The following is a 23,478-nucleotide window of genomic DNA, read 5'->3' as shown; positions in this document are numbered from 1 at the left end:
ATATAGCCCCAGGACAGCAATATAATTAGACCCAACCAAATCACGAGAAAAACAAAAAGATAATTACTTGACACATTGGAAAGAATTAACAAATAAACAGAGCAAACTAGATTGCTATTTGGCCCTAAAAAGAGAGTACACAATGGCAGAATACCTGACCACTTTGACTGACCCAAACTTAAGGAAAGCTGTGACTATGACAGAGAAAGAGACAAAGAGACAGAGAGACAAAGAGACAGAGAGACAGCGGGACAGCGGGACAGCGGGACAGAGAGACAGAGTCAGAGAAATATATAAATAGATGTTGACCTTTTAGAACAGAGACTGACAGTGCAGGTGTTGGTTAGAGACAGTAGACACACACACACACACACACAATAGACTGCTCTATCTGCTGAGCGAGCTACAGATTAGCATTGCGGGTCAAGTCCATTCAATCTCAGCGGGCAATTCCCAGGCTAACTGAAATGCCTCTCCTGCCAGGTGCAAGAATAACCCTTCAAACGGTGACTGATTAGCCACCTGACAGCTTCACTGTTGCTGAGAGTTCCTTGTCTGATTCTGTTTCCAGAGAGGGAAAGTGGTGCTAACAGGATTAGCCTTGCCTATTAGTTTATTTTAGCGCTCTGAGGACAAGCAAACAATCACCACACCAGATGCTAACAGCAATAGCCTAGCGTGTCAGCACTCTGAGGACAAGCCAACAATCACCACACCAGAAGCTAACAGCAATAGCCTAGCGCGTTAGCACACTGAGGACAAGCCAACAATCACCACACAAATTCAGACTAAAACTAACAGCATTAGCCTAATGTGCTAGCATTCACCCACCCACTGTTGACCCTTGAAATGGGATTAAGGGATTGTCTGAAGGATCTGGTTGGGTTTAAATATCCCATACTATTATTTTTAACCCCTAAAAGTGACAACATATTTATAACCCTAAAAGTGCCAACTGGGATCATTTTGAAAAATGTTAATTGGTAATGATTACAAAGAGACAATGTATGTCAAGATAACCTTTTGTAACACAAGTAAAGGGTTTTAATATACATTTCTGTATGTTTAAAAAAAAAAAAGTTTTGAACAGTGATTTTTGATCAATTTCATCCATAGCAACTTTTCATGAAAACATTTGTATCATTCAAATGTTGTGTTTCTGTGAAACTCAGATGCTAAGAAATTGTCAGTTGAGCTAAATCTGTCATACTGTACCGGTAAGACCTATGATGGGCACTGCTATGGGCGCAAGTGCCATCAGACTTTTAGCTGTAACTTTGCAATGCTATATGGGATGTTAACTTAGTTCCAATTGTATCTGAAAGATGAGAGTTGGAATACACTGGAAGCTTCATATCTTTTTAGTTGTTTTTTTGCCGTTATAGTGGCTGCCATGCCCTAATGGTCAAATCTTGGGCTGCTCCATATCTATATATTTTAGTACGGTCACACCTTGATCTGTTTCCCATTATTCGAACTCCCTTTTTTTGTTATCCTGCTGTGGGGTGACCGGTCTAAGTCTCGGGTGCTCACCGACTCTGGGACAGATGAGAGTTTTATGGGCACTATCCTGGTATCTGAGCTAGGTATCTCCATACAACTCCTCTCCGCCCCCATGGACGCCAGAGCACTGGACGGCCGCTCTATTGGCAGGGTCACGCACAGCACAGTTCCCAATAAACTGCGGGTATCAGGCAATCACAGTGAGTCCATGCAGCTTCTCCTCATCAAATCTCCCCACTTCCCTGTTGTTTTGCGATTCTCATGGCTCCAGAAGCACAACCCCGTTAGTGACTGGACGATGGGTTCAATCCTGGGTTGGAGCCCGTTCTGCCGCTCACATTGCCTTAAGGTGGCGTCGCCTGCCCCGGGACGTCCGCCTCCGGGGTTAAGTTCAGCCTCGGATTTCTCTGCCGTTAACGTAGATTACCATGACCTGGAGGTTTTCAGCAAGGCTCGTGCTACCGCTCTTCCTCCACAAGCGCCTTAACTCTAGGAAGACCCGTTGGGCCCTGTTATTCACCAGGTTCAACTTCACCATCTCCTACCGCCCAGGGTGCAAAAATGTGAATCCTTATGCCCTCTCTCGCTTGTACAGTTCTGCTGCCACATTCTCTGAATCTGAGACCATCCTCCCTAACTCATGTCTTGCGGATTCGGTTGTCTGGGGTATTGAGGCCCTGGTCCGCAAGGCACAACGTTCCCAGCCAGACCCAGGTGGGGGGTCCGGCTAACCGGATGTTCGTCCCTGATTCGGCCTGGTCTCAGGTCCTGGAATGGGCTCATTCCTCCAGGCTAACCTGTCATCCTGGCGCCCATCAAACCCTGGCCTTCCTCCGACAACGCTTCTGGTAGCCCACTATGGTTCCTGACGTCTCGGCCTTCATCTCTGCATGCACGGTGTGTGCTCAAAATATTACTATGCGGCAAGCTCTGTCTGGCCTCCTTCAGCCACTCCCTGTTCCTCATTGACCCTGGTCCCATATTTCCCTGGATTTTGTCACTGAGCTCCCTCCGTCCGATGGCAACACCACCGTCCTTACGGTGGTAGACAGGTTCTCTAAAGCCGCCCACTTCATCTCGCTCCCCAAGTTACCGTCAGCCAAGGAGACGGCCCAGCTCATGGTGCAGCACTCTACCAGCCCCACCACCTGCAGCCTGCAACTGGTCTGGGTGGAGTATGCTAGGAACACTCGGACACTGGGCAATCCCCTTTCGACTGCTCCATGGGATATCAGCCCCAGCTCTTCCCGGAGCAAGAAGTTGAAGTCAAGAAACACTCAGCCCAGATGTTCGTCACCCTCAGCCCAGATGTTCGTCAGCTCGGTCGGCTCTTCTCAAGACCACCTCCAGGTACCGTTGACAAGCATCGGCAAACTTTCATTGGTCCTTTCCCCATCTCTAGAGTCCTTAGTCCCACTGTTGTTTGTCTGCTGTTACCCAGTACCCTCCGTATACACCCTACTTTTCATGTGTCCAGGATTAAGCCCTTATCTCACAGATACTGTATTTGTCTTGTGGTTCCAGGCCCACCCCTCCTCCCTGTGTCATCGATGGCCATCCGACGTACACAGTGAGACGTCTCCTGAGTGTTCGACCACAGGGCAGGGGTTTCCGGCTTTCAACCACACACAGGCGCACACACAAACACATGCAGTCAAAAATGCACGCAGACAGGACACAGGAAATCAAACACACTTACACACACCAAACACCAAATAACCAATAAACACAATATGAAAACGTTGCGTCTGAATGAGGGCTGAAGTGTCAATAAATACCCATTTCTGTCTTGTGTTGATGGTGTGCTCATAGAGGCCCAACACATACAGGATCATCCATTACAGACAACAGAACAAACCCAAACGATTTATTTTCAAATAAACTGGGCTACGGCTCTGTGTTGTTGGGTCACTGGCATGGCAGGAATACACACAATCTTTTAGGCTAGTCTATCACACGCCTCAATGACCTGGCCTTCTGTCTGTTTCTCTGAAAGCACTCTCCTCGAATATCCCCTGTCTGCTTCTATCTACCCAGCGAGAGAAAGAAAGAGAGACAAAGAGAGAGAGATGGGGGAGAGAGAGAGTGAGTGAGAGAGAGAGAGAGAGAGAGAGAGAGAGAGAGAGAGAGAGAGAGAGAGAGAGAGAGAGAGAGAGAGAGAGAAAAATAAGAGAGACCACACAGGTTATCTTGCAATGCCAATAAAGGAATTTGAATACACACACACACACACACACACACACACACACACACACACACACACACACACACACACACACACACACACACACACACACACACACACACACACACACACACACACACACACACACACACACACACAGACACAGACACACACACTTTAAGGGAAAGCTGCAAACAAAGGACATCATCCTCCTCCCTGCCTCCCCTCCCTGTGACCCGCTCCCTCCCTTCCTCACTCTTACATCATTAGTGTGAACAAAGGACATCATCCTCCTCCTCCCCCCCGCTCCCTCTCTTCCTCGGGTCTTACATCATAAGGTCTGGGCTGGGACTCAGAGCAGACCTTCCCAGAGACGGTGCACCCCGAGCAGCTACAGAGATGGGTATTATTACCAACACCACACTACGGTGCCTTCAGAAAGTATTCACACCCCTTGAATTGTTTACACGTTGTTACGTTACAGCCTGAATTTACAAAGGATTGTATTGAGATTGTGTGTCACTAGCCTACACACAATATCCCAATAATGTCAAATTGGAATTGTGTCTTTAGAAATGTTTGCAAATTAATTCAAAAAGACGAGCAGAAATGTATTGAGTCAATAAGTATTACTTGAGGTTTTCCTTTGTTATGGCATTCCTAAATAAGTTCAGGAGTAAAAATGTGCTTAATATGTCACATAATAAGTTGCATGAACTCATTCTTTGTGCAATAATTGTATTTAACTTGATTTTTGAATGACTACCTCATCTCTGTGCCCCAAACATACAATTATCTATAAGGTCCCTCAGTCGAGCAATGAATTTCAAACAAAGATTCAATCACAAAGATCAGGGAGGTTTTTCAATGTCTCGCAAAGAAGGGCACCGATAGGTAGAAAAAAACATTTTTAAAAGCAGATGCTGAATATCCCTTTGACCATGGTAAAGTTATTCATTACAGTTTGGATGGTGTATCAATACACCCACTTCCTAACTCAGTTGCTGGAGAGGAAGGAAACTGCTCAGGGATTACACCATGAGGCCAATGGTGACTTTAAAACTGTTACAGAGTTTAATGGCTGTGATAGGAGAAAACTGAGGATGGATCAACAACATTGTAGTTACTCCACAATACTGACTTAAATGACAGAATGGCAGTGAAAAGAAAACAAATATTACAGAACAAAAATATTCCAAAACATCCTGTTTGCAATGAGGTAGTAAAGTAAAACTGAAAAAAGCTAAGAAATGAAATATGTTTGAGGGAAATCCAACAACACACCACTGAGTACCACTCTTCATATTTTCAAGCATGGTGGTGGCTGCATCATGTTATGGGTATGCTTGTCATCGGCAAAGACTCGGGAGTTTTTTTAGGATAAAAAGATATGGAAGAGAGCTAAGCCCAGCAAAATCCTAGAGGAAAACCTGGTTCAGTCTGCTTTCCAACAGACCCTGGGAGACAAATTCACCTTTCAGCAGGACAATAGCCTAAAACACAGGGCCAAATATACACTGGAGTTGCTTACCAAGATGACATTGAATGTTCCTGAGTGGCCTAATTACAGTATTGACTTAAATGATCACCAACCAACTTGACAGAGTTTGAAGAATTTGAAAAAGAAGAATGTGCAAATTGTGTACGATCCAGGTGTGAACAGCACTTAGAGACAAAAAGACTGTCAGCTCTAATCGATGCCAAATGTGATTCTAACATGTATTGAGTCAGGGATGTGAATACTTATGTAAATGAGATATTTCTGTATTTCATTTTCAATACATAAAAAAAAAAATCAAAACATGTTTTCACTTTGACATTATGGGTTATTGTGTGTAGATGGGTGAGAAAAAGCATCAATTTAATCCATTTTGAATTCAACACAACAAAATGTGGAATAAGTCAAGGGGTATGAATACTTTCTGAAAGCACTGTCCCTCCCTACATCTCTGATAGAGCCCCCAGATACAACGACAAGTCACTACCAACCCAGTCCCTTCCTTGTCCATGTCTCTTTCTCACCTCCCTCCTCCCTCCCTCCCCTTCTCCCACCCACTCTCTCTCTACCACTTCCCTCCCTCCTCCCTCTCTCCCCTTCTCCCACCCCCTCTCTCTCTACCACCTCCCTCCCTCCTCCCTCCCTCCCCTTCTCCCACCCCCCCTCTCTCTACCACCTCCCTCCCTCCTCCCTCCCTCCTCCCTCCCTCCCCTTCTCCCACCCCCTCTCTCTCTACCACCTCCCTCCTCCCTCCCTCCCCTTCTCCCACCCACTCTCTCTCTACCACCTCCCTCCCTCCTCCCTCCCTCCCCTTCTCCCACCCCCTCTCTCTCTACCACCTCCCTCCCTCCTCCCTCCCTCCCCTTCTCCCAACCCCTCTCCCACCCTCCTGCCCTCCCTCCTCTCTCTCTACTACCTCTCTCCCTTCTCTCTCTCCCTCCTCTCTCCCTCAAACCTCTCTCAATCCCTCCCCTCTCTCTCCCTCCCTTTCTCCCCCCTCTCTCCCTCCCTAATCTCTCTCTACCACCTCTCTCCCTCTTCTCTCCCTTCTCTCTCTCCCTCCTCTCTCCCTCAATCCTCTCTCAATCCCTCCCCTCTCTCTCTCCCTCCCTCCCTCTCTCCCTCCCTCCTCTCTCTCTACCACCTCTCTCCCTCTTCTCTCCCTTCTCTCTCTCCCTCCTCTCTCCCTCAATCCTCTCTCAATCCCTCCCTCTCTCTCCCTCCCTCCCTTTCTCCCCCCTCTCTCCCTCCCTCGTCTCTCTCTACCACCTCTCGCCCTCCCTTTCTCCCACCTCTCTACACCTCCCACCTCTCTCTCCCACCTTTCTTCCACCTCTCTCCCTCAACCCTCGCCCTCCCTCCCTCCCTCCCTCCTGCCCTCCCTCCCTCCCTCCCTCCCTCCCTCCCTCCCTCCCTCCCTCTCAAGAGTTCCTTCCCTTACCTGACTATAAGAAGATTACTCTCTTTACGTAACATAGTAGCTTGATGTACAAGTTGTCTCTAGTGAAATGTCTACTAAGTATACTGTAAATAAACACAGGTAAGTAGAGCATGCAACTGCCTCTCTAGTTCTCTCTAATGCAGGATGGATGATGTATCTCTGTTATATTGTGTTGTGTTGACATTCTGTAGACATAGAAAGGGAAAGGAGATAGCTGCACATTCTGTAGATCAGATGAAGTAAATGTAATTATAATAATTAGCCAATGACAGTAAGCTGACTTCATCAGGGTTCCTCAATAGTCTGTAGCCTCACATCTATAAGGCTTTGGGACTGCTGATACAGTGTTTCTCAACATTCTGTAGCCTCACATCTATCAGGCTTTGGGACTGCTGATACAGTGTTTCTCAACATTCTGTAGCCTCACATCTATCAGGCTTTGGGACTGCTGATACAGTGTTTCTCCCCTCTCCACCCCTCTTTTCTCCTCTCCCCGTCTCATAAGAAATACACTGGATGTAATTCAATGTATTATACAGCCTGATAGACATATGCACACACCCACCCACCCACCCACCCACAGACACCCACACACCTAACCCACCCGCCCGCACACCTACCTACCCAAACCCCACCAATACACACACACATCCACACCTACCCACCCACCAGCCTGATAGACATAGGCAAACAGGGACGAGACGACCAGGGAGGAGACAGACACAGTTAAGCCGCAGCTGGGCTGCTTAAGGCCGGGGGCGACACGCCCGAACATGTGCTCGCCTGTCCGGGTTATGGGAGACATTCCCCGGTAGACCTACAGACATGTAAAGCTGCGAAGCAGCTGCGTGGTAGCATAGGCCTGCTGTTGAAATGATGTACTTGCCCTGTCTGTGTTGAGCAGATATCACATCAGACATGAAAGTACCTGTCAGCCAGAACTAAAATGGAAAAATGCGAGATACATAACAGGACGATACGCAGCAGCACAGGACCGCTTGGTTGCATCTCGCTCTCTCTCGATAGGGGTTTAATAGGTTACATGGCAATGAAAACACCCATAAGCGAAAGGGAAATATGGGGCAAGAGAAAGCGCTGCTTTTGTTATCGCAAAATGGAATATGTCTGATAGCAGACCAAGTGATCCATCATATTAATATGTTGGTGATACGAGTCATACGAGCCGGAATATTTTTGATAAATCCATCGCTTACGTTATAGAGCATATATGCTATCATAATAGACCTAGGCTATACTCTCACTAATCGATAACATAGTAAATATAGTGTATCCATAATTGAACAACGTGGATATCTTGTTATGTTAACATATTTAATATTTCCGCGTTAGCGTTGACGTGCACGGTCTATTCCCAAAACAACAATATAAATACACCCAACATCACCCCTCCCATATGTGGTGATCACTGGGAATGCGCGCACCCAAATCGATACAATGATGGTTTTGGAGACAATGTAACTGGGTATGCTAAAAGGAAAGCCCGTTACATGGCAACGTATGATTCCTTTCCAGTCCCAGAACCGCTACATAGAAAATATAGAATACTCTAGTCTAAAACACCCACAAAAGTACCGAACGTGTCAAGAAAATTGGCTGATTGGCTGTTGTTTCTGTTCTGTTTAGTTGAGAATGTCGATGACAGGTCTGTGTTAATTATGTAGTCCAGCCTCCACCATTATCATCCACCGCCCGGTACCGTGTGTCAAACAGCTTCCTCGCCTTTGTAAGGATTCAGTGCGAGATGATGGCACATGGGCAATGTCTGTTTATCTTGTTATTTAACCACATAGCCAATAATCAATCACTTGGTTTCTCACCAATATTGCGATTTAATACATATATGTGCCATGCATTGTCATTAAGATGGCGTTAATTAGGCCTAATGGAGGTTGCGCTGTGTTGTCGCGAGCACTATAGTCGAATGTCTTTGGATAAAGAGTCAAGATCAGAAAGTCAACAATGGGATTAAACACCACACGATTAAATAGTTTACATTCGAAACGATCTAGACATGTCAATAACCGCATTTTTTTAAAGGAAGACCTGTTTTTACTGCGCCTTCACCGTTATGATGCTACGGCATCATTTTCCAGCTTCCCATTCAATGCTGTCCAAGCAATTCTGCATTGCCTCTCCCTCTCTCCCCATTATATCGAAGCATGCTATTAGAAAGCCACGAAAACGATTATACATACGTTTAAGCAGGTTGTCAACGATGATGTTATTATCGTGTCAATAGTATCCACATGTCAATTGTTGTCAATAACCACGGGTATAATATGCCAAATCCTAGACGAACGGAACTTGTTTTTTCTGCTCCCGACCAGCAGCGTTGCAGCTCTCGACAGCGCAGCAGCAGCGTAGAACGGGGCTCTTACGTCAACTCCGATTCATCTCTACTCTCCCGCATAGGGATTCGGTCAGGCCCAATACGGAGAGGATCAAGTGAAATACCTGTATCGCTAGCTTCCTGTAGGCTGGTTTCCAATGTATGGGCAACCTGCAGGCAGGGGTCATGTTTGTATGTTTGTTCTATGACACTAACATTATAATTCTCACTATTTCTATTAAATTCAAGGGGCTTTATCATGCTCTCTCTCTCTCAATTCAATTAAATTCAAGGGGCTTTATTGGTATGGGAAACATATGTTAACATTGCCAAAGCAAGTGAGTTAGATAATATACAAAAGTAAAATAAACAATAAAAATTAAGAGTAAAAATTACACTCACAGAAGTTCCAAAACAATAAATACATTAGCAATGTCATATTATGTATATGTACAGTGTTGTAACAATGTACAAATGGTTAAAGTACAAAGGGAAAATAAATAAGCATAAATACGGGTTGTATTTACAATGGTGTTTGTTCTTCACTGGTTGCCCTTTTCTCGTGACAAGAGGTCACAAATCTTGCTGCTGTGATGGAATTTCACCCAGTAGATATGGGAAATGATCAAAATCGGGGTTGTTTTCAAATTCTTTGTGGATCTGTGTAATCTGAGGGAAATATGTGTCTCGAATATTTATTTACATTTATTTGGCAGGAGGTTAGGAAGAGCACCTCAGTTTCCACCTCATTTTGTGGGCAGTGTGCACATGGCCTGTCTTCTCTTGAGAACCAGGTCTGCCTACGGCGGCCTTTCTCAATAGCAAGGCTGTGCTCACTGAGTCTGTACATAGTCAAAGCTTTCCTTAAATTTGGGTTAGTCACAGTGGTCAGGTATTCTGCCGCTGTGTACTCTCTTTTTAGGGCCAAATAGCATTCTAGTTTGCTCAGTTTTTTTGTTAATTCTTTCCAGTGTGTCAAGTAATTATCTTTTTGTATTCACATGATTTGGTTGGGTCTAATTGTGCTGATATCCTGGGGCACTGTGGGGTGTGTTTGTGTTTGTGAACAGAGCCCCAGGACCAGCATGCTTAGGGGACTCTTTCTCCCTCTCTCAATTCAATTCAAGGTGCTTTATTGGCATGGGAAACATATGTTAACATTGCCAAAGCAAATGAAGTAGATAATATACAAAAGTGAAATACACAAAACAATGAACAGTAAAGTAAACATTACACTGACATTACACTCTCTCCCTCTCATAACTAGCACAGACACTCGGACCCTAAAACATCCCTCAGGTTAGGCATTTAATGAAGGAATAAAAGATGTACAAAATTGTACAGGTCTTATTTTTCTGATTCCGACCCGAGTTTTATAATCACATTGTGATGGAATCCTGACACACCATCGAGTCAACCTATTTAGGGACTGTCAACAAAGGGCATGATCACAATATTCAAACTTCTTCAGCTCTTACACCAGGTGACATAGAAACATCATTTCAGTTGTCTGCTATTCCTTACATAGAGAGAGGCAAGTTGAACATCCTTTGGTTTTCTCAAAATGATCCAAACTTTTCTTTAAATACATATATAGATTTAAACAAAATCACTTAAAATTCAATAGCTCCCATGTGACCTAGACACCTCAAACCATCGTTGGAGTGTTCACAGTGTAGGGACACACATCGCACACTCTTTGGTTTTCTGCACTTCATTTAAAAAAAATTGACCTTCATTCATTAGTTCAAATCTTTACTTAGAATTTCAATAGCTACTTGATCACATGACCTAGGCACCCCAAACAAACGTTTAATGGTTCACAGGGAAAAACATTGCACCCCCTTTGGTTTTCCCATAAAACGCTTACAAGATTTTTCATTTGAAAATGTCAAATTATAATAGCTCTTCAACCATGTGACTTAGCAACCTCATTTCAACTGTCCAGTATTACTTAAATAGAGAGGCATGTTGCACATCCTTTAGGTCTCATAAAATCATTCCTACTAACTAACAAAAAATATATGTATATTTATAAAAAAATCACTTAAAATTCTATAGTTCCTTGACCGTGTGACCTAGACACCTCACACCAATGTTGGGGTGTTCACAGCATAAACATTGCACACCCTTTGATTTTCAGAAAAACTATTTTGTTTTTATTTTACCTTCATTATTTGTAAAATGTTGGATTCAGAATATCAATAGCTCCTTGGTCACATGACCCTCTGCTTTTCACATAAAGCGCTAATGTGATTTGATATAAAATATTGGGAAAAGGAGACAGGTTAAAGAATAATTTTTAAGCCTTGAGACAATTAAGACATGGATTGTGTATGTGGGCCATTCAGAGTGTGAATGGGCAAGACAAAAAACATAAATGCCTTTGAACGGGGTATGGTAGTAGGTGCCAGAACTGCAAGGAAATAGCAGAGGGAGCACCCCCTTATTCACATCGACGGGGCAGTAGTGGAGAGGGTAGTAAGTTTTAAGTTCCTCGGCGTACACATCACAGACAAACTGAATTGGTCCACCCACACAGACAGCGTGGTGAAGAAGGCGCAGCAGCGCCTCTTCAACCTCAGGAGGCTGAAGAAATTTGGCTTGTCACCAACAGCACTCAAAAACTTTTACAGATGCACAATCGAGAGCATCCTGGCGGGCTGTATCACCGCCTGGTACGGCAACTGCTCCGCCCACAACCGTAAGGCTCTCCAGAGGGTAGTGAGGTCTGCACAACGCATCACCGGGGGCAAACTACCTGCCCTCCAGGACACCTACACCACCCGATGTCACAGGAAGGCCATAAAGATCATCAAGGACAACAACCACCCGAGCCACTGCCTGTTCACCCCGCTATCATCCAGAAGACGAGGTCAGTACAGGTGCATCAAAGCAGGGACCGAGAGACTGAAAAACACCTTTTATCTCATGCGTCCTCCGATACACAACCCAACCAAGCCGCACTGCTTCTTAACACAGCGCCATCCATCCCAGAAGCCAGCTGCACCAATATGTCGGAGGAAACACCGTGCACCTGGCAACGAAGAAAACGAAACGGGTGGGCTGGCTGACTAATAAAGCCCAACTAATTACAACAAACTCAAAACAGGTGTAATCAATAAACACATAAGGAGGGGGAGAAAAGAATCAGTGGCAGCTAGTAGGCCGGCGACGACGAGCGCCGAGCGCCGAGCGCCACCCGAACGGGAAGGGGAGCCACCTTCGGTCGGAGTCGTGACAACTCTATACCATATACTGCATCTTGCCATCTTGATGTAATACATGTATCACTAGCCACTTTAAACAATGCCGCTTTTCTATGTTTACATATCCTACATTGCTTATCTCATACTGTACTCGATACCATCTACTGCATCTTGCTTATGCCGTTCTGTACCATCACTCATTCATATATTTGGATGTACATATTCTTAATTTCTTTACACTTGTGTGTATAAGGTAGTTGTTGTGAAATTGTTAGGTTTGATTACTCGTTGGTTATTACTGCATTGTTCGGAACTAGAAGCACAAGCATTTCGCTACACTCGCATTAACATCTGCTAACCATGTGTATGTGACAAATAACATCTGCTAACCGTGTGTATGTGACCAATAACATTTGATTTGATTTGATTTTCACACTCAACAGCAACTCAATATTAGGAAGGTAAAGGAGGATACCTTGTCATTCAACTGAAATGTGTCTTCTGCATTTAACCCAACCCCTCTGAATCAGAGAGGTGCAGGGGAGCTGCCTTAATCAACAATAATGGACAGATGAAACTAGGTTGTTAAGTCACGTGGTTGTAGAGTTATTGAAATTGTGAAAGAGCTTTATGGGAAAACCAAAGGGTGTGACATGTGTGTCCCCACCTTTTAAACAATATAAAGTTGGTTTAAGGTGACCAGGTCATGTGATCAAGGACCTATTTAGATTCTAAGTAAAATAATTGTAAAAAAATTATGTGCAACATACCTCTCTATATAAGACAGTTAAATTAGATTGCTAAATCACATGGTGTAAGTGTAACGTGGTTCGTCGTCTTCCTCTGATGAGGAGTAAAAAATGTCAGACCAATGCACAGCGTGGTATGTGTTCATCCTTTTAATAAACTGAACTGAACACTAAATACCAAGTAACAAAAGAGAACAAACGGAAACAGCTCCATCAGGTGCAACACACACTAAACATAAAATAGAAAACAATCACCCACAAAACACTGGTGGGAAAAGGCTACCTAAGTATGATTCTCAATCAGAGACAACTAACGACACCTGCCTCTGATTGAGAACCATACCAGGCCAAACGCAAAATAAAACATAGAAAAACAAACATAGACTGCCCACCCCAACCCACGTCCTGACCATACAAAGACAAAACAAAGGAACTAAGGTCAGAACGTGACAGTAAGAGATATTGGAATTTGAATTTTGTGATTATGCAATTAGTTGACGGTCCCTAACTAGTTGCATTGACGGTTCTCCAGGCAGCCTAAACCACTGCCATGTGATTATGCAATTAGTTGACGGTCCCTAACTAGTTGCATTGACGGTTCTCCAGGCAGCCTAAACCACTGCCATGTGATTGTGAAACTAGGGTCGGAATTGGTCAAATAAGACCTCTGTAATGTTGTACACCTTTTGTCCTTCACAAAGAACCTGAGGCATTTAGCTCAAATCGTTTGCCAATTATTGAATTATTATAACTGATTTCCATAATAACATAATGCGATTGAATCATCCAAATTCGATTCTCCATTAAAACTGTGAGTTCACCTTTTTCCTTGTTAGAGAGCAAAACGCCACTTATTTTAATAATAATGTATTGATCATTAAATTATTTTCGATTGTTATGAATGCTCGTTCCCGACACCAGAAAAATAAAGTCACAAGATAATATTTCATAATTAGGACGTACTAAGTATTCATTATGTTATAGTAATTCCTAAGTAATTATTAGGAGATACTAAGTCATTGTGAGATACTGATCCTTATTATTATATAGTATGTCATGAAGTTGCACAAACAATTGTTTTGCTAACATATGATGTGGGTCGCTGAAAAGGTTGAAGACCCCTGATTTAACCTCTTGGAGATGGGTAAAACATGTTCTTTAATAAGTTGAACATGTGCTCTTTATTACAGAATGTTAGAATTAGGTGAAGTAAAGTTACCTAAACGGTACTTAATTGGTGGAACTACCCACGTTCTGTAGGTCGGAGCGTTAACTATGTATCTATTGTTGCTCTCTCATATTCTGCCACCACTTCAATCAGAGAAGCTATTTCAATCTGATATTTCTCCTATGGTTTAAAATAGATTGTAGAGATAGAGAGACAATATTCACATTTTAGAGCACATCGACAGACTTTTCACCTAGTTTGCGCTGGGATTCAAACCAGCATCCTTTCCATTTTCTGGTCCAACGCTTTTAACTTATAAATGTTGGGTTCAGCAAGAGATGACCTGTCTCTAATATAACATATCAGTCACACATTGTAGCAAACTGATGGAATTTCAGGAGATTCACAGCAAGTCTAACATACAGTGCCTTGCGAAAGTATTCGGCCCCCTTGAACTTTGCGACCTTTTGCCACATTTCAGGCTTCAAACATAAAGATATAAAACTGTATTTTTTTGTGAAGAATCAACAACAAGCGGGACACAATCATGAAGTGGAACGACATTTATTGGATATTTCAAACTTTTTTAACAAATCAAAAACTGAAAAATTGGGCGTGCAAAATTATTCAGCCCCTTTACTTACAGTGCAGCAAACTCTCTCCAGAAGTTCAGTGAGGATCTCTGAATGATCCAATGTTGACCTAAATGACTAATGATGATAAATACAATCCACCTGTGTGTAATCAAGTCTCCGTATAAATGCACCTGCACTGTGATAGTCTCAGAGGTCCGTTAAATGCGCAGAGAGCATCATGAAGAACAAGGAACACACCAGGCAGGTCCCGAGATACTGTTGTGAAGAAGTTTAAAGCCGGATTTGGATACAAAAATATTTCCCAAGCTCTAAACATCCCAAGGAGCACTGTGCAAGCGATAATATTGAAATGGAAGGAGTATCAGACCACTGCAAATCTATCAAGACCTGGCCGTCCCTCTAAACTTTAAGCTCATACAAGGAGAAGACTGATCAGAGATGCAGCCAAGAGGCCCATGATCACTCTGGATGAACTGCAGAGATCTACAGCTGAGGTGGGAGACTCTGTCCATAGGACAACAATCAGTTGTATATTGCACAAATCTGGCCTTTTTGGAAGAGTGGCAAGAAGAAAGCCATTTCTTAAAGATATCCATAAAAAGTGTCGTTTAAAGTTTGCCACAAGCCACCTGGGAGACACACCAAACATGTGGAAGAAGGTGCTCTGGTCAGATGAAACCAAAATTGAACTTTTTGGCAACAATGCAAAACGTTATGTTTGGCGTAAAAGCAACACAGCTGAACACACCATCCCCACTGTCAAACATGGTGGTGGCAGCATCATGGTTTGGGCCTGCTTTTCTTCAGCAGGGACAGGGAAGATGGTTAAAATTGATGGGAAGATGGATGGAGCCAAATACAGGACCATTCTGGAAGAAAACCTGATGGAGTCTGCAAAAGACCTGAGACTGGGACGGAGATTTGTCTTCCAACAAGACAATGATCCAAAACATAAAGCAAAATCTACAATGGAATGGTTCAAAAATAAACATATCCAGGTGTTAGAATGGCCAAGTCAAAGTCCAGACCTGAATCCAATCGAGAATCTGTGGAAAGAACTGAAAACTGCTGTTCACAAATGCTCTCCATCCAACCTCACTGAGCTCGAGCTGTTTTGCAAGGAGGAATGGGAAAAAATGTCAGTCTCTCGATGTGCAAAACTGATAGAGACATACCCCAAGCGACTTACAGCTGTAATCGCAGCAAAAGGTGGCGCTACAAAGTAGTAACTTAAGGGGGCTGAATAATTTTGCACGCCCAATTTTTCAGTTTTTGATTTGTTAAAAAAGTTTGAAATATCCAATAAATGTCGTTCCACTTCATGATTGTGTCCCACTTGTTGTTGATTCTTCACAAAAAAAATACAGTTTTATATCTTTATGTTTGAAGCCTGAAATGTGGCAAAAGGTCGCAAAGTTCAAGGGGGCCGAATACTTTCGCAAGGCACTGTATAAAACCACAATGTTTAAATACTAATAAAAAACAAATACAATCAACAACGTAAAAACAATGTTGCTTTTTTAAATTCATGCTTTTATTAAAACGGAACACTACTTTGCTCCCAGGTACCATCTCCTGCCGTTGTGTCCTAGATCAAGGAAACTTAACCCCTAAATGGCTCTTCATCCAAGGGGTGCTGCTCCATGGCTTTCCTTGTGCCTCTCAAATTGTTTCATCATGTTGAGTTGGGAGATATCTTGTAGGTCTAGGACAGTAGGGTGGTGGAACTGACCAGCGATGTGTTCAACTTGGATAAAGATGAGAATCTCTGGTCTGTAGAGCCACTGATTTGGGGGAGGACATGCTTAACTTCTTGCTTAACTTCTGTTTAAACCATGTCAATTTGGAGATATCTTCTAGGACAGCAGCGATGGTGAGCAGAGTTGAATTCAACAAGGATATTCAACTTGGATAAAGATAAGAATGTCAGGTCTGGGGAGGAGAGTCACTGACCTTAGAATGTTTGTTGACTTGATGAAGAGTATACTGCTGATTTTACAAGTGTGTTGCATGTTCACTAAACCCTCACATTTGGACCCAAACGTGTGGATAATATCACTTCTTTAAGTGGGGACATATATAATAACACCGTAGAACATAAAAACATTTTTAAACATTATTTACCCCGTCTTAATTCTCTTTCAGATGCCTGGCTTTTTCTTGGGTTTGGTGGTTAACTGATTTCTCAGCTGAAATCCCCTGCAGGCTCTCTGGTCCCCCCTGCTGGCTCTCTGGTCCCCCCTGCTGGCTATCTGGCTCCCCCTGCTGGCTCTCTGGCCCCCCCTGCTGGCTCTCTGGTCCCCCCTGCTGGCTCTCTTGTCCCCCCTGCTGGCTCTCTGGTCCCCCCTGCTGGCTCTCTGGCTCCCCCTGCTGGCTCTCTGGTCCCCCCTGCTGGCTCTCTGGTCCCCCCTGCTGGCTCTCTGGTCCTCCTTGCTGGCTCTCTGGTCCCCCCTGCTGGCTCTCTTGTCCTCCTTGCTGGCTCTCTGGTCCCCCCTGCTGGCTCTCTGGCTCCACTGCTGGCTCGCTGGTCCTCCCTGCTGGCTCTCTGGCTCCCCTGCTGGCTCTCTGGTCCTCCCTGCTGGCTCTCTGGTACTCCCTGCTGTCTCTCTGGCTCCCCTGCTGGCTCTCTGGTCCCCCCTGCTGGCTCTCTGGCTCCCCTGCTGGCTCTCTGGTCCTCCCTGCTGGCTCTCTGGCTCCCCTGCTGGCTCTCTGGTACTCCCTGCTGGCTCTCTGGTCCTCTTGCTGGCTCTCTGGTCCTCCCTGCTGGCTCTCTGGTCCTCCCTGCTGGCTCTCTGGCTCCCCTTGCTGGCTCTCTGGCTCCCCTGCTGGCTCTCTGGGCCCACCTGCTGGCTCTCTGGCTCCTGCTGCTGGCTCTCTGGCTCCCCCTGCTGGCTCTCTGGCTCCCCCTGTTGGCTCTCTGGCCCCCCCTGCTGGCTCTCTGGCCGCCCCTGCTGGCTCTCTGGTCCCCTCTGCTGGCTCTCTGGCCCCCCCTGCTGGCTCTCTGGCTCCCCCTGCTGGCTCTCTGGCTCCTCCTGCTGGCTCTTTGGCTCCCCCTGCTGGCTCTCTGGTCCCCCCTGCTTGCTCTCTGGCTCCCCCTGCTGGCTCTCTGGTCCTCCCTGTTGGCTCTCTGGTCCTCCCTGCTGGCTCTCTGGTCCTCCCTGATGGCTCTCTGGCTCCCCTCTGCTGGCTCTCTGGTCCCCCCTGCTGGCTCTCTGGTCCTCCCTGCTGGCTTTCTGGTCCTCCCTGCTGGCTCTCTGGCCGCCCCTGCTGGCTCTCTGGTCCCCTCTGCTGGCTCTCTGGCCCCCCCTGCTGGCTCTCTGGCTCCCCCTGCTGGCTCTCTGGCTCCCCCTGTTGGCTCTCTGGTCCTCCCTGCTGGCTCTCTGGTCCTCCCTGCTGGCTTTCTGGTCCTCCCTGCTGGCTCTCTGGCTGCCCCAGCTGGTCATGTACAGACCCAGCGAGGTCTTGGTTTACCTTCTGGCCCGTGGCCCACCCCAACAACTGTTGCCCGTGGTTGTAGTCAGATGGAAACTGGTGATGAACTGGGTGCTGAATGTCTTGATTTACCCGTCAACCCTGTACATGTGACTATTAAACTTCTAATCTAATGTAATCAGCCTCCAGATTCATCTCCTCCAATCATTTCTCCTCCTGTTCTTTTAGGTACTGTTCCTTCCTCCTCTCCCTGTCCTCTTTAACTGTCTGTTGAGTCTGTTTTGTAAGCGGGGACTGCTCTCTCCACTGCTTATTGAAATACTCCATCTTCTCCCTTTTCTCCTCAGCTTTCAGCAACCCCTCCCTCTTCTCTCTCTCTCTCTCTCTCTCTGCCCAGGTGGTGAAGGACATTATCGCTCCAGTGGTACCAGGGATGTCTGGGAGGAGAAAGCAGAGGTCACATTTAACATGGGTCCAAAATGGCACCGTATTCCTGAGATTAAGATGGGTAACTGGGATCCTGGGACTGTCCCGGGACCAGCCTTCACATTTCCCGATAAATAAAATGACAAGACCCGGGAAATTACAACATTCCACCCCGATGTCGCACTGATGGAATTCAACAAAATACACAACATGTGAAGCAGCAGAACATAAAATATCCCATTATCCAAACAGGTTGTCGCATGGAAGCCTTGAACCTAGCATATTTACTTAACGTTGCAGCCTGGTCTCATTATGGAGACGTAACATAGTAAATGTAAATCCACCACTCAAATTGGTATGATATGTTACGTTTGGTATGTTTCCATAAGACAGATGCTTACCTAAGGCCTAAAACAAAAATAGGGTGGTTGTTTGGAATGGATGGGTAGGTGTATAATGCAAATGTCTACAAATCTCATCACGGACAACTTCAGCCTTTTAGCAACTTTTCAACAACTTACTGCTTTTGTGCTACTTTGCAACTACTTTGCAGGTTAGCTAACCCTTCCCCTAACTCTAACCTTAATCCTAACCTCTAACCCCTATTTTAGCTAACATTTGCTACGTAGTTTAACACAAGCCACCGAGCTAGAATTCGTAACATATTATACGTTCTGCCAATTCGTAACATATAGTAAGTTTTGCAAATTCATAACATACTGTATAATACTGTTGTAAGTAGAGATTCTGCCTATGTAATTATTGTATGAGTGATGGTTTACCAGCCAATCACACGAGAGTTGTTCAGTTATATTTGTTGCATTCTGGTTTAAGCATGAGATTTTGACATGAGATATTACCCCAGCATGGAACCAAGCTAGTTCTCATGTTGGAGCTAGTCGGTCTAAGTGCATTGTATTATTTACAAGTTGGTGATAAAACTACCAAAGAGAGAAAGTTGTTGTGGCCTTCTTTCCACGCCTCCAAGCAATGAAGAGTTGGAGTTGACATGGGTCCAGGATCATTGATTTAACTACAGTATAGCTGCTAGCAACCATTAGCCAACAACTGTGGTAAAGTATTGTCTTTTATCGATGGCGGAAATGATATCGTTTAGGACTTTAAGCGTGGCTGAGGTGCACCCATGACCCGCTCGGAAACCAGATTGCATAGCGGAGAAGGTACAGTGGGATTCGAAATGGACAGTGACCTGTTTGCTAACTTGGCTTTCGAAGAATTTAGAAAGGCAGGGTAGGGGGATGACCGCGGTAGCTTTCCAATCTTTACTGATCTCAGACCATATGAAAGAGAGGTTGAACAGGCTAGTAATAGGGGTTGCAACAATTGCGGTGGATCATTGTAGAAAGAGAGGGTCCAGATTGTCTAGCCCAGCTGATTTGTAGGGGTCCAGATTTTGCAGCTCTTTCAGAACATCAGCTATCTAGATTTGGGTGAAGGATAAATGGGGGAGGCTTGGGCAAGTTGCTGTGGGGGGTGTAGAGCTGTTGACCGGGGTACAGGTAGCCAGGTGGAAAGCGTGGCCAGCTGTAGAAAAATGCTTTCTGAAATTCTCGATTATCGTAGATTTATCGGTGGTGACAGTGTTTCCTAGCCTCAGTGCAGTGGGCAGCTGGGAGGAGGTGCCCTTATTCCCCATGGACTTTACAGTGTCCCAGAACTTTTTGGAGTTTGTGCTACAGGATGTACATTTCTGTTTGAAAAAGCTAGCCTTTGATTTCCTAACTGCCTGTGTACATTGGTTCCAATCTGAATTTCACAGAATCTGTCTGTATAATATTTGGTTTACTGATCTCTGGCTGGACAAGTGGAATTGGTAGCTAATTTATTCATTTGCTCATATATCACTGATCAGAAACATTTAGCATGTAATAATGAAGCCTAAATGAAGAGTATTATTTATCTGACTCTCGTAGTAGCCTTATATAGCCTCATGTACAGCCTAGGCAAGCCTTTATTGGCTTGGGCGAGGTCCACCTTGTCCTCCTCCTTCTCTTCAGGCTTCTCTAACTCACCCCTCTTGTTACTTCACAATCTCCTGCCTCTTGTTTGCCTATGTCATCTTCTCTCTTTCTCTGATTAAAGCTATGTCGCCTTCAATAGCTCTCTTCCTCTGATTAAAGCTCTCTCTCTTCCTCATTTGCCTCTCCTCTGTCAGTTTTGATCCAAAGTTTTTTATCCTGCTCTTGTTGTTGTACCCTCTCCAGCTGTCTGTCCATTGCTAACAGTGTCCCTTCTGATTCGTTGTTCTTTTTCTATCCGTTCTCTTTCCCCCTTCAATATTTCTAGCCTCCTCTCTTTATGCCCATTGGGCCGTTCCTGTTCTTTTGCTTTTAAATCTTCTATTTTAATTCCATAATTGTCCTTATTGTCTTCTGTTTGACTTCATCGCCGTTATGTCTAGGTCGGAGGGGCAGTGTGAAGTAAAATTGAGATTGCGTCATCTGTGGATCTGTTGGGGAGCTAAGCTAATTGGAGTGGGTCTAGGGTGTCTGTGATAATGATGTTGATGTATGTCATGACCAGCTTTTCAAAGCACTTCATGATCACAGATGTGAGTGCTACAGGACGATAATAATTTAGGCAGGTTACCTTGGAACTCTTGGGAACAGGGACAATGGTGGTCAGCTTTAAACATGATGGGATTACAGACTGGGACAAAGAGAGATTGAATAATGTGTGTGAAGACACTGGCCAACTGGTCTGCGTATGCTTTGAGAATGCGCCCTGGTATTCCGTCTGGCCCTGTGGCTTTGTGATTATTCAAACATTTTGCTCACATCAGCCAGGGAGAGCGTGATCACACAGTCATCCAGAAAATAGGAGATTTCATGAAAGGCACAGCGTTGTATTCCTCGAAGTGAACATAAATTACATGTAGCTTGTTTGGGAGCTCTGTGTCGCAGGGCAGCTCATCGCGGGGTTTCACTGTGCGGAAGACATCTCCATGAACTTCTTGATGAAGCCTGTGACTGTTTTGGTAAACCAGTAGAGAACCCTGATTAGAATGTCCAATATTTAATTTTCAAAAATCAAGAAAATAACAGAAACAGATCATAATGTAATACCCCAACATTATATTGTGTAATGGGGCTTAGCTTACCGTAGGGCAGGAGAAACAATGCTATTTGATGCCAAACAGGCCTGAGCAGTGCTTTGGGTTGCAGCTCACAGAGACAGCTGTCTTGTCTTTGGCTATGCCGGATTAAGTGATATGACATGCTGTTCTATGAAATAATTTTTCCGTAATTAAGATTACCTGATTGAGGTAATCATGTAAATATAATTAACTAGAGAGTCGGGGCACCACAAAGTAATATTTATAGAGCTGTTATCTTCCGAATAAACTATTAAAGACCTAGTAATATTTTAGATTAATAGCAGTCAATATTAATCGTCACCTTAATTCAGTCTCATCTGAAAGTTGTAAATTCTTGGTTATCTTCACGAACCCTGGCTAACAAGTTGAATCAGCAATACAAAATTGGGTTTGATTATTTATTTACTAAATACCTAACTAATCACACAGAATTACAGGTACACATAATTAACCATAACTTGATTACAAATGACGTCATAAAGGAAAACATCCCTAGCGGGCGGAACAGATATGACAGCTTGTTACACAAAAGAATAGGGGCTGGGTTTGAGTGAAAGAGCGGGAAGACTGAGGAACAAAGGGCGAAACTGTGCTATTGTAAATACAGTATCTTATGCATTCTAAATTACCGCCCATTTGGAAAAGGAAAATGCAATAAATATTTACTCTGAGCTGCGCTTCAGTAGGTTGGTGGTAGATGGAAGGCCGTGTTGCCAAACCGAGTCCTTTTATCCTTTGAAGAATGTCTATGGTGGTCAATTTGATGCGCTGTAGTAACGTCATTGTGTGATAGACGGGATACTCTGTCTGTTCCTTCCTAACCCTCGTTTGCAGCTGCTGCTGCTAACTCAACGGGTAGGAGGTATCACTTCTGTAGTGAATAAGAGTACAAAGTTCATACCATTCACAACCAAAACTCACGCTGAAGTTGGCTTCGTTCTGTAGTTTTTATCTGAACCATTTTGACATCAGACCATCGTCCTCACATCCTCGGAACAGAAGGTTACATTGTCGTCAAGGTTTTATATAGGAAGGGAGAGGAGGGCGTGTTTGAAAAGTTTTATAGCCCATGTCCCTTCACAGGGGCGGGCCACTGATTGAGCATAGCCCTAACCTTATGAAAACTCAAATCTCACATTTTAGAAGCTAAAATCACATTTCATCCCATCACAAATAATTTCATATTCTAACATTTAAATTGAACAACAATTCCATGTGAATCCGATAACTCTGATGTCTGATTTGCCTGATTTGATTTGATTTGATTTGATTTGTAGACTTTCCACTGTAGAGTTTATGTCATCTTATCATTGATGAGAATGTCTCAGATGACAACCGAACTGACATCATATTCATTAAGTACCACGCATGTGTTCAATTGGTCGGATTACCAGAATATAGTTAATTTCCCCCCACCTTCTGATGTTCCCAGAATCTCTATGTTAACCAAAGGGGTTTGCAAATTCCACATCAGTAGGGTAGAGAGAGGAAAAAGGGGGGAAGAGGTATTTATGACTGTCATAAACCTTTCCCCAGGCCAACGTCATGACACAGCATACTGACACAAAAGTCACAAAACAACTATAGCGGTGCTTGTAAATCACGAGGGCATCAAGCCATGAAAAAATGTCATATTTCAACTTATGTTGTGATAATTGCGTTGTTTAGGCTACTCTATAACCCGTTACAAATGCATTCACAAGCTACCGTGATACAGTATACAAGGCCGTAGAGCCATACAACTCTTCACAGTGGGTTTTGTTCAACATGTCTCTGGACCTACTCACTGCCACAGTCATTCTC

The 23,478-nt window shown here is 44.4% G+C and overlaps 1 protein-coding gene across 1 annotated transcript; it reads right to left on the bottom strand.

Annotated features, from left to right (window-relative positions):
- Positions 1-16,840: 16,840 nt before the first annotated feature.
- LOC139389549 (hornerin-like) lies at positions 16,841-18,142 on the bottom strand. Its single transcript, XM_071136366.1, has one exon. It carries the CDS (start codon positions 18,140-18,142, stop codon positions 16,841-16,843), a length of 1,302 nt encoding a protein of 433 aa, XP_070992467.1.
- Positions 18,143-23,478: the final 5,336 nt, after the last annotated feature.

This window comes from Oncorhynchus clarkii, chromosome 30, assembly GCF_045791955.1.
Source record: "Oncorhynchus clarkii lewisi isolate Uvic-CL-2024 chromosome 30, UVic_Ocla_1.0, whole genome shotgun sequence".
In the NCBI taxonomy this organism is placed as follows: domain Eukaryota; kingdom Metazoa; phylum Chordata; class Actinopteri; order Salmoniformes; family Salmonidae; genus Oncorhynchus; species Oncorhynchus clarkii.
This window is presented reverse-complemented; position numbering and strand designations above follow the sequence as displayed.